At 43.5% G+C, this 12,781-nt stretch overlaps 1 protein-coding gene across 1 annotated transcript in view; it reads right to left on the reverse strand.

Moving 5' to 3' along the window:
- LOC141148030 (pentraxin-4-like) overlaps positions 1–12,781 on the reverse strand; it is a 67,756-nt gene that overhangs the window by 52,464 nt on the left and 2,511 nt on the right. Inside the window, exons 2-3 of the mRNA XM_073635188.1 lie at positions 11,161–12,151; positions 9,486–9,567 (exon numbers count right to left, since the gene is read on the reverse strand). Coding sequence (XP_073491289.1) covers positions 9,486–9,567; positions 11,161–12,151 — 1,073 coding nt within the window. The remainder of the gene's footprint in view (positions 1–9,485; positions 9,568–11,160; positions 12,152–12,781) is intronic.

The following is a 12,781-nucleotide window of genomic DNA, read 5'->3' on the forward strand; positions in this document are numbered from 1 at the left end:
ACAAATAAATATGTGAAAAGTGTGCCGTGCATTTGTATTCAGCCCCCTTTACTCTGATACCCCTAACTAAAATCCAGTGGAACCAATTGCCTTCAGAAGTCACCTAATTAGTAAAAAGAGTCCACCTGTGTGTAATTTAATCTCAGTATAAATACAGCTGTTCTGTGAAGCCCTCATAGGTTTGTTAGAGAACCTTAGTGCACAAACAGCATCATGAAGGCCAAGGAACACACCAGACAGGTCAGGGATAAAATTGTGGAGAAGTGTAACCGCTTTCCGGCCAGCCGTCGTCATTATACTGCAGCGGGTTGGCTCTTCTGCGCTAACCGCCGTAGGTGTATGTCAGTCTTTGCACAGGAGATAGTTGGCGCGCCCTGTGGGAGCATTGCCCGTGGGTCCGGAGGACTTGATGGTCGCCGGCGACCCGCGATCGTTATGCACAGAGGCAGAACGGGTAACTGGCGATTCCCTGTTCTGCCAGATGACATGTCAGAGATCTTCTGTTCCCAGTGATGCCCATCCCCCCTACAGTTAGAACACACCCAGGGAACACACTTAACCCCTTGATTGCCCCCCCCCCCCCCCCCCCCAGTGTTAACCCCTTCCCTGCCAGTGCCATTTATACATTGATCAGTGCGTTTTTTATAGCACTGATCAATGTAATAATGTCACTGGTCCCCAAAAAAGTGTAATTTGGGGTCAGATTTGTCTACCGCAATGTCGCAGATCGCCGCCATTACTAGTAAAAACAATAAATAAAAGTCCCTAAATCTACCCCATAGTTTGTAGATAACTTTTGCGCAAACCAATCAATTTACACTTATTGCGATTTTTTTTTAACAAAAATATGTAGAAGAATATATTTCGGCCTAAACTGACGAATAAGTTTGTTTTTTTTATATTTTTTTTGGGGGGGATATGTATTATATCAGAAATTTAAAAAAAATTTTTTTCAAAACTGTCAGTCTTTTTTTGTTTATAGTGCAAAAGAATAAAAACCGCAGAGGTGTTCAAATACCACCAAAATAAATCTCTATTTGTGGGAAAAAAAAGGACGTCAATTTTGTTTGGGTGCAGCCTCCGCAGGACAGCGCAATTGTCAGTCAAAGCGACACAGTGCCGGATCACAAAAAATGGCCTGGTCATTAAGGGGGCAAATCCTTCCGGGGCTGAAGTGGTTAAAGCAGTGTTAGGTTATAAAAAAAATATCCCAAGCTTTCAGAAAATGTAAAGAGTATGGCACAACTGCAAACCTACCAAGACATAGCCGTCCACCTAAACTGACCGGCCGGGCAAGGAGAGCATTCATCAGAGAAGAGCCAAGAGGCCCATGGTAACTCTGGAGGAGCTGCAGAGATCCACACCTCAGGTGGGAGAATCTGTCCACAGGACAACTATTAGTCGTGTTCTCCACAAATCTGACCTTTATGGGAGAGTGGCAATAAGAAAGACATTGTTAAAAGAAAACCATAAGAAGACCCGTTTGTAGTTAGTGAGAAGCCATGTGGGGGACACAGCAAACATGTGGAAGAAGGTACTCTGGTCAGATGAGATCAAAATTGAACTTTTTTGCCTGAATGCAAAACGCTATGTGTGGGGGAAAACTAACACTGCACATCACCCTGAACACACCATCCCCACTGTGAAACATGGTGGTGGCAGCATCATGTTGTGGGGATGCTTTTCTTCAGCAGGGACAGGGAAGCTGGTCAGAGTTGATGGGAAGATGGATGGAGCCAAATACAGGGCAATCTTAGAAGAAAACCTGTTAGAGTCTGCAAAAGACTTGAGACTGGGGCGGAGGTTCACTTTTCAGCAGGACAACGACCCCAAACATACAGCCAGAGCTACAATGGAATGGTTTAGATCAAAGCATATTCATGTGTTAGAATGGTCCAGTCACAGTCCAGACCTAAATCACATTGAGAATCTGTGGAAAGACTTGAAAATTGCTGTTCACAGACGTTGTCCATCCAATCGGACAGAGCTTGAGATATTTTGCAAAGAAGAATGGGCAAAAATGTCCCTCTCTAGAAGTGCAAAGCTGGTAGAGATATCCCCAAAAAGACTTGCAGCTGTAATTGTAGTGAAAGGAGGTTCTACAAAGTATTGACTCAGGGGGGCGCCATACAAATGCCCCCCACACTTTTCACATATTTTATTGTGAAAAATGTTGAAAACCATTTATCATTTTCCTTCCACTTCACAATTATGAGCCACTTTGTGTTGGTCTATCACATAAAATCCCAATAAAATACATTTACATTTCTGGTTGTAACATGACAAAATGTGGAAAATGTCAAGGGGTATGAATACTTTTTCAAGGCACTAATATTTGGGGGTTCTAAGTGAAAAAGTAAAAAAAAATTGCCCCAGCAGGCAGCAAGTGGTTAATATGTTACAAACAGAATTGAATAAGGTCCCCTTTGCTGGCTAGAGATCTGTGGTAGATGCTCCACACACCACAAGTGAACAGTTCAGATATATTTTAATAGGTCGAAGGAGGAAACCAACATTTTTTTTCAAGGCCCCAACATAGCCGGCTGCATCAGAGTTTCCAGACCGATGACACTGCCTATGGACAAAGTTGCATGATTGGTGGTAATTAGACCAGTACAGTCTCAGGCACAGGGGTCTTCTTTATTTCCTAGCAGTGACACTGCACTGCGGTGATAAGGATTCTTTCCTTGGCCTCCCTCTTCTGCCATTGGCTGGATGTGTGCAGGCCGAGTCTCGTACTGAGGTTATAAGCGGAAAGAGGCTCCATGGAGATGGGCCAGGAGTTTGGAGGTCTTTGGAAAAGCCTGAAGGCTGCTGAAGAAAACAACCATCATCTGCATTCAGGGAAGCGTCCTTCAATAACTGGAAGAGAAACAAAAGATCAGGTATTCAGAAGAGAAACAAAAGATCAGGTATTCAGAAAGAGATTTCTTCCAATCAGAAAACGTCATTTCCTGTGCATTCACTGGGACAGGAAATCAGGGTGAATGTTCCCAATGGGGACACAAACACCAATAGCAATTTTGACAGAGGTTCTAACCCCCTGGTGCCCAACTGGTGGCCCTTTGGCAGTTCAATGTGCAGCCCCTGGGCCCCTGCCAACTGTGTTTGTATGTTCTTGCCTAGACTGACTTCCAGCAGTTAAAGGCCAATTGAACTTTTAGTTTAAATCTGCTAAATACATGTCAGGTTCATAAAAGCAAAAGGTGTGCACAGCCTGAGTAGAAAAGCCAGTCCCCTGCCAGCATGCTGCAGAGTAGCACCCATGCTCTCTGTATGCGGAAGCAGCAGCCTCTCTGCACATGCCCCCCCCCCCCGCTGAGTCAGACCAGGAGCTCTCCAATCAGCAGGGAGCAGGAGCTTTTCAATTGAGAGGCTTATAGGGGTTGTGTTGAGCCTCTGAAGACCACAGCAAGGGTGCCACTCTGCAGCATGCTGGCAGAGGACAGGATTTTCTACTCAGGCTGTGGCTGCTTTATAAAAAAAAAGAAAAAGAAACACAGCTGTAAAACTTTGCGCATCTTTTGGGAAGTAGCAATGTGGGTAGGTGACAATGACAAGGAAATGGCACCAACATCTCTGTAGATAAGTGTAGACAAGGGAAATTTTTGAGGGTGCCGGTAAAACAAGAAGAAGTCATTTCAATACTCCGCAATATGTATAAAAAAAATGACAAGATTTTTATTGCTACATACAAGACAAAGTTAAAAGTTTTTTTTGGTACAGTGGAACCTCGGATTGCGAGTAACGCGGTTAACGAGCGTTTCGCAATACAAACACTGTACTTTTAAAAAAACGTAACTCGGTTTATGAGTGTTGTCTCGCAAAACGAGCACGATTCAGGCCAAAGCGGTGGGCAGTACCGCTTTTGGCCTGAGGTGGGGGGGGGGGGCGCCGGAGCCAAGCAGAGCCGAACGTCCGGAAATGCACGGAAAGGCCCCGAGTACAGCACGGCTGACCTCGGCAAATCTCGGGTAGGAAGTCTTTCCGAGGTTTGCCGAGGTCAGCCGAACTGTTCTTGGGCCTTTTCGGCCATTTCAGAGGCTCTCCAGCCTCCCCCCGCCTCTGCCCGCATGCGGTATTGCATCCCATTGAAGTCAATGCGGAATGAATTATTTTCGTTTCCGTTGACTTCAATGGGAAAACTCGCTTTGATATGCGAGTACTTTGTACTTTGGAACACGAGCATTCTCCTGGAACGGATTATGCTAATACAAGGTTCCACTGTATAAGTTATGTGCACATGTACAAGGAAACATCTAGAATTCAAAGCAGATGACAACATTGAATCACTCGGCAATATCATTGGAGTGATTGTCCCGACATGTTTCGCCACTCTGGGCTCATCAAGGGATGTTTTAAAGAACAATTAGATGTAACACTGCATAGAACGAAAGAGAATCAAAAACATTACATTGACTTAGAATACAATACAAAAAAAAAAATAGGAAATAAAAATAATAATGGCACGGTAGAGTCGGCTGTCGACTACCACGCCCATCACCAATCGCTCACCCATATGAGGATCTTTTGCCTGCGACTCAATGTCAAGTCAAGAAAAACCATCACTGGGTAGTGCACATAGGGAGACGCCAAATAGGGCCCGAAAAAATTGTTCGGCTGGAATCTAGCCAAAGGAGTAGTGCAAAAATTAATAAATGAAAATATCCTAAGTGAAATATAAATCTACTATAAAAAATAATTTAAGTGAAAGGGAGTGAGGGGAGGGGGGGGGGGGGGAGAAAGGACTAGGAAAAGGAAAATAAGGGATGGAAGATGACAAGTAGGGAAGGAAGGGAAGAAGGGGGGAGGAGAGGGGGAAAGAAAGGATGGAGGGGGGGGGGGGATCTTTTATTTTGATGCACCTGAAATGCATTTAGCTGATTTTAACTGAAAGTTCAATTGGACATTAAATGCCCGAATTCTCTGACCATCTCCTGTATCATGTCTGCAGTCTCTGACCATCTCCTATAATATGTCTGCAGTCTCTGACCATCTCCTGTACTATGTCTGCAGTCTCTGACCATCTCCTGTAATATGTCTGCAGTCTCTGACCATCTCCTGTAATATGTCTGCAGTCTCTGACCGTCTCCTGTATTATGTCTGCAGTCTCTGACCGTCTCCTGTATCATGTCTGCAGTCTCTGACCATCTCCTGTAATATGTCTGCAGTCTCTGACCATCTCCTGTAATATGTCTGCAGTCTCTGACCATCTCCTGTATCATGTCTGCAGTCTCTGACCATCTCCTGTATTATGTCTGCAGTCTCTGACCGTCTCCTGTATCATGTCTGCAGTCTCTGACCATCTCCTGTAATATGTCTGCAGTCTCTGACCGTCTCCTGTATCATGTCTGCAGTCTCTGACCGTCTCCTGTATCATGTCTGCAGTCTCTGACCATCTCCTGTAATATGTCTGCAGTCTCTGACCATCTCCTGTATCATGTCTGCAGTCTCTGACCATCTCCTGTATCATGTCTGCAGTCTCTGACCATCTCCTGTATCATGTCTGCAGTCTCTTACCGTCTCCTGTATCATGTCTGCAGTCTCTGACCGTCTCCTGTATTATGTCTGCAGTCTCTGACCGTCTCCTGTATTACGTCTGCAGTCTCTGACCGTCTCCTGTAATATGTCTGCAGTCTCTGACCATCTCCTGTATCATGTCTGCAGTCTCTGACCATCTCCTGTATCATGTCTGCAGTCTCTGACCATCTCCTGTATTATGTCTGCAGTCTCTGTCCGTCTCCTGTAGTATGTCTGCAGTCTCTGACCGTCTCCTGTATCATGTCTGCAGTCTCTGACCGTCTCCTGTATCATGTCTGCAGTCTCTGACCATCTCCTGTATCATGTCTGCAGTCTCTGACCATCTCCTGTATCATGTCTGCAGTCTCTGACCATCTCCTGTATCATGTCTGCAGTCTCTGACCATCTCCTGTAATATGTCTGCAGTCTCTGACCATCTCCTGTATCATGTCTGCAGTCTCTGACCATCTCCTGTATCATGTCTGCAGTCTCTGACCATCTCCTGTATCATGTCTGCAGTCTCTGACCATCTCCTGTATCATGTCTGCAGTCTCTGACCATCTCCTGTATCATGTCTGCAGTCTCTGACCATCTCCTGTAATATGTCTGCAGTCTCTGACCATCTCCTGTAATATGTCTGCAGTCTCTGACCATCTCCTGTAATATGTCTGCAGTCTCTGACCATCTCTTGTATCATGTCTGCAGTCTCTGACCATCTCCTGTATCATGTCTGCAGTCTCTGACCATCTCCTGTATTATGTCTGCAGTCTCTGACCATCTCCTGTAGTATGTCTGCAGTCTCTGACCGTCTCCTGTATCATGTCTGCAGTCTCTGACCGTCTCCTGTATCATGTCTGCAGTCTCTGACCATCTCCTGTATAATGTCTGCAGTCTCTGACCGTCTCCTGTAGTATGTAAAAGAAAAAAACTGCGCTGTTTCCAAACCTACAACTACAGCTGCAGCTCAAAGTGAAATGTACACAAGCATAAACAGATAAATGTAAGGAGCTGCGCTTCTCAAAAAACATAGTTACATAGTAGGTGAGGTTAAAAAAAGACACAAGTCCATCAAGGCCAACCTATGTGTGTGATTATATGTCAGTATTACATTGTATATCCCTGTATGTTGCGGTCGTTTAGGTGCTTATCTAATAGTTTTTTTGAAATTATCGATGCTCCCCACTGAGACCCCCGCCTGTGGAAGGGGATTCCACATCCTTGCCGCTCTTATGCCCCGTACACACGGTCGGACTTTGTTCGGACATTCCGACAACAAAATCCTAGGATTTTCTCCAACGGATGTTGGCTCAAACTTGTCTTGCATACACACGGTCACACAAAGTTGTCGGAAAATCCGATCGTTCTAAACGCGGTGACGTAAAACACGTACGTCGGGACTATAAACGGGGCAGTGGCCAATAGCTTTCATCTCTTTATTTATTCTGAGCATGCGTGGCACTTTGTCCGTCGGATTTGTGTACACACGATCGGAATTTCCAACAACGGATTTTGTTGTCGGAAAATTTTATAGCCTGCTCTCAAACTTTGTGTGTCGGAAAATCCGATGGAAAATGTGTGATGGAGCCTACACACGGTTGGAATTTCCGACAACAAGGTCCTATCACACATTTTCCGTCGGAAAATACGACCGTGTGTACGGGGCATTACAGTAAAGAACCCTCTACGAGAGTAAAACTGCTTTTCTTCTAATTTTAATGAGTGGCCACGAGTCTTGTTAAATTCCCTTACGTGACGTAAAAGGCTGACAGGGAACATCAGAAGGAGAGCGTAGCTGCACTGGACACAGCGAGTGAATAATAGAGCATTGAACCCTCACTGTGTCCTATTATAGAACTCCCAGCACAGCAGGGTATCAATATTATAATAAATCACACAGGCAGCACAGTAAGTGCTTGTTTTATTTGTTTTTTTTCTCGTTTATCAGATCATTTCATTTAGATGCGGCATTCGTTATTTCAGAAAAATTTGTTACGTTCAGTTTGCCAAATTTGGAAGGAAATTCCAATACCTATAATTTAATAGTTTATAACTATTATTATAGGTTATTATTATTTATTATTAAAATAATAATAATAAAAACTATAATAATGGTTAATAATTTTATTATGTTAGAAAATACGAAAAACAAAATTATCCAAATGTTTTTTGTTCTTTCGAATTTCGTTTTAGAATTTTTTTTTTTTTAAATTCAAATAGTCTTTCGTTCATTCAAAAGCAGAGCCATGATAGAGCCATGATAGGGATATGATAGAGATATTATAGAGCTATGATAGGGATATGATAAGGCCATGATAGGGCCATAATAAGGATATGATAGAGATATTATAGAGCCATGATAGGGATATGATAGAGATATTATAGAGCTATGATAGAGCCAGGCCCAGATTTACACCCTTTGCCGCCCCAAGGCCAGGTCCTTCAATGCGGCCCCCCCCCACACACACACACCACGCCATCATTCTTGTCCTTTATCGATGACTGCTACAATAGATCAATTAAAAACATATCTCCACTATATACTCCCCCCCATATCATCTCTATATACACCCCTCTATCGTCTCTATATACTCCCCTCTATCGTCTCTATATACATCCCTCTATCATCTCTATATACACCCATCTATCATCTCTATATACAGGTATACAGGCAGGCCAGGACGGTATACAGGCAGGCTAGGACGGTATACAGGCAGACTAGGACGGTATACAGGCAGGCTAGGACGGTATACAGGCAGGCTAGGACGGTATACAGGCAGGCTAGGACAGTATACAGGCAGGCTAGGACGGTATACAGGCAGGCCAGGACGGTATACAGGCAGGCTAGGACGGTATACAGGCAGGCCAGGACGGTATACAGGCAGGCTAGGACGGTATACAGGCAGACTAGGACGGTATACAGGCAGACTAGGACGGTATACAGGCAGGCCAGGATGGTATACAGGCAGGCTAGGACGGTATACAGGCAGACTAGGACGGTATATAGGCAGGCTAGGACGATATACAGGCAGGCTAGGATGGTATACAGGCAGGCTAGGACGGTTATACAGGCAGGCTAGGACGATATACAGGCAGGCTAGGACGATATACAGGCAGGCTAGGATGATATACAGGCAGGCTAGGATGGTATACAGGCAGGCTAGGACGGTATACAGGCAGGCTAGGACGGTATATAGGCAGGCTAGGACGATATACAGGCAGGTTAGAACAGTATACAGGCAGGCTAGGACGGTATACAGGCAGGCTAGGCTCTAGCCTAGGGAAGAGAGAGAGAGAAGGTGATGATCATGAGGAAGAGAGGGGGAGGGAAGAAGGTGCATAGCACAAAGGGGTGGGAACAGAGAGGGGGTTATTCTGGGGGTCTCACTCATCAATTATGCTCTCCCATTCAGGCTGGTCTCCCCCAGGGCTGTGGCAGCCATTGTTTGAAAACAGAATTCCTCTCACAGCACAGTACAGTGCATTGCATGCATGTGGCTGGAGTGTGGGCGGGCACAAATGGGAGGCGGAGTATTGGATTGGACAAGCAGTGCCGTGAGGGAGGGGTTAGGAAGACAGCGGAGACAGAACACAGCCCGACTCCTGCACAAGCTGGCTTTCCACGCTCTCACTATATCACTGTGACAGGATGCCAGAGGCTGTGGAGCGCCGGAACTAGAGGGGAATAGTTATCCTTGATCTCCACTCCATACAAGTCTTGCTGCCTGGGGGAGAAGCCGCTCCTCCCGCAGCTGCCCACAGACTCCGCCCCCTGCTCTCCTTTCTAGTCAGAACAGCTTGTTTATCCTCATCCCCGCCCTGCTCATACAGAGCTCCGAATGATGTTAGTGCAGGGGGGTGGCCGCAAAAGCCGAGAAGTCGCCGCACGTGCGGCGCCGCCCCTGCACCACTGCCGCCCCGAGGCCTGGCCTCGGTGGCCTTGTGGGAAATCCGGCCCTGCATGCAATGGTTCCCTGAGGCCTTTGGTGAAGGTGGCATAGTTTTCCGTGGACGAGTTAGGGAAAATGAGCATGGAATGCACATTGCAAACTGTAACAAGAACACAAGAGGACATCATTAGTGAACTATCAGAGCAACAAATACAAGAAGACGTTCAAGCAATACTTTCAGAAGAAGATTTGAAATAGTCTCATCAAAAGCAGAAAGGACTTGGGTAGACAGGACTGAGCAATTGATCATTTTCATGTCAAGACTCTCCCTCTCCGGGAAAATTGATGAACTCCAACAACTTTCTAGTGAAACCAGTGCTAAGGATAAACATGTTAAATTGTATACCCCAAATTTCTATTTCAGTTTTGGATAAAATGAGGAAGAATCAGAACTTCTGTTGGGTTAACTGCTATCCAGGGCTCCTAAAGAGATTTCCCTTAATTTACGGTCATGATGACAACAGTTCCACCAGACAGAACATGAAGGAAATTCTGCAACAGAGCAATAAAAAGGTTGTCCATGGTTCTAGTCTTTGCAAGCTCTATTGAGAAAAAAAAGTTTTTTGCTGCACAAAAACGCTAAACTAACCTTATGTGTACTAAGCAATCACCAATCAGTGTCTGCAAATCACAATTATCTACTTCAAAGTCCTGTACTTCAGCTATAGAAAACGGTTGGTCCCCATTGATATCCTATACAGTATATGTACTTAGAAAAGTACTAGAAAGGACACAGGATGACCATGCACACAGAGACCTGTATTTATGAAAAAAATTATCAAAAGAAGTAACGTTTTAGATTTACATGGTTGGAATAATAAATTGTATACATTTATATATAATCTGTATATTTTTCCATCTAGAAATGTGTATGTTACAGATGGAAACCTAAATGACAGCTGCAAGAAAATCAGTTGTAAGATAAGCCTCTTGGAAAGAATATTGTTCTTGCTGAAAGTCTATTGACAAATCTCTGTCCATAGAACTGTACAACAGTGTTCATTTTTACGTCAAATTTTGATTTAGTTTTAGTCATAGTCATTGACCAAAATGCCGTTTTAGTTGTATTTTAGTCATCTGAATTGTTTTAGTTTTAGTCGTATTTTAGTCAACTAAAGTCTCCAGTACATTTTAGTTGACTAAAATCTAATGGGTTTAATTAAATTGTAATGCATAATTTAAGCATTTCTCTGGTTTGTCTAAACTCAATATATATTCTCCTGGAGTAAAAATCGAATAAGTTATTATTAACGGTATTAAGGTTTGAACATGTTCTACAGACAGATTTAGCCGTTGTGATATATAACCAGTGTTAATTTTGACATGAAATTTCAATTTAGTTTTAGTCATAGTCTTTTGACTAAAATGCCATTTATATTTTAATCGAACAAAATAGTGTTAATTTCGTTGACGATATTAACATTGCTGTACAAGAGACTTGAGGACCAGTGAAGGACAATCACTAGGCTGTCCTACTAGGCATCAAGTAGGACATGTACAGTGTATGCAATGGGTAAAAGTGGTTGGCCCCATGTAATACATAATCACAAACAATAAACAGAAAAAATAGGTTTTATGTCTACAGCCAAACAGCTCTATAGAGATATTTACTTTATAAATATCTAAAAAAGTTAAGCTATAGAGTCATTTCACTGTTGTTCTTGGCAAATGGAGGACTACATGGTGGACTTACTAGTGGCTGGAGTTTTGGTGCTTTTCTCTTCAAGTTTTGGAGCAGCTGTGGTATGTGTTGGGATCCTAGTAGATGGAAGAGGTGTTATTGTTTCCCCTGGTGGTCTGGGGTCTCTGACCACAGAACTACGATGGGCTGATACCTGTATAGTATTATCTATGACAGGATCAAGCGGTTTTTGGAACTCAGGAAGTCTGGTTCTCTGGTTGGGCTGTGGACCCATTGTAATGGATAGCACCTTTGTAGTTTGAAAATCAGGCTTCTTCTCTTCTGGTAGACCTAGTTTCTTGGTTACCTCACTGTGTTGAGCTGCCATGGGTTCCATTATGTTTTTGCTGGGTATAAGCATAAGCTGCTCCTCGTGAAACTTCTTCCTTTGGTTATGCTTGGTCTTTAGCTTTAGCAGTCGTTGTTGAATAGTTATTGGCCCTGGATCATTTTGTGGGGGCTCCGGCAGTTTTTCTTCAGGGGTACGATTAATCTCTGGAACTATTAAGGCGCTTGCTGCTAGAATTTCATTTTGTTGCATGTGTTGCATGTTCTGCAGTTGTTTTTCTAGTTCTGCAATTTTTCTGCCCTGACTCTCGACAGACTCTCGAAAGACCTCCATCCCTTTCTGCAGCTCACCCTTGTCTTTCACTAACTGGTAAATAATCCTTTTCTGGTTGCTAAGTGTTGTTGTGAAGTTAGCCATCGCTACATCCTGGGCTTTGTTTTCCTTGATTATTTGCTTATTCCTCTCAGCCATGGCTCCCTCAAGTGCAGAGATCTTCAGATCCAACTTTTTTGTTTTCTTCTGGACCTTTTTTAGCCAAAACTTTACCCCATTCAGCTCCTGCTGAGTCATGTCACTTGAAGCATTGAAGGCTTCTGTCAGTGACCGCTGCTGGTCAGAAATGTGATGGAAACGAGCATCGATGTTGTAGGAGATGTTGTAGTTTTCGGCAATGCCCTGTAAATGGGTCAACGTCATATCTTGGAAACGCCGAAACTGGAACAGAGAAGGAATTATTGTTTATGCTACAAACTCTATAACAAATATATTCAATTTGTGAGGAATTCAACAGCCCTCGTGTACAAGAATGGTGCATAGAGATAACAATACCAAAAATTGTTTACATTTCATTTAAACCGAGGGTAACTGTGATTATGTTAAAATAAAGATGCCAATAACCATGAGATAAAAGGCTAAACACAAATGCTCCACTAAGCTGAACAATCCTGTTTAGGGACTTATTGGCAAACGCAGATACCCAAGGCAGAGTGTGTCTGCATGTCCAACTCCCTTTAGTCTCTATGGTCACATGGACAAGGTGGGTACACACTATAAGAAAATCGGACCAAAAATTTCAGTACGATTGTTCGATTTTCGTAAAGTGTGTACACAACTTTGGACATCCAATTCAGACTTTCCAAAGAAAAATTTTCGAAGAGACAAACTCCAAAATGTTTCTAGTTCGTTAACAGAACTAACGATTTTCGTTTATGTACTGTTTCCATACAGTTTTCGTACAAGAAAAATCTGATACGAAAGACTGTGCATGATCAGAAACAATAAACAACAACAAAAAACAGCCTTTGTCATATGGGAATTTTCGTACAATTAGTACCATCCTTGGTT

The sequence above is a fragment of the Aquarana catesbeiana genome, linkage group LG06 (assembly GCF_042186555.1).
Source record: "Aquarana catesbeiana isolate 2022-GZ linkage group LG06, ASM4218655v1, whole genome shotgun sequence".
NCBI classification, from domain to species: domain Eukaryota; kingdom Metazoa; phylum Chordata; class Amphibia; order Anura; family Ranidae; genus Aquarana; species Aquarana catesbeiana.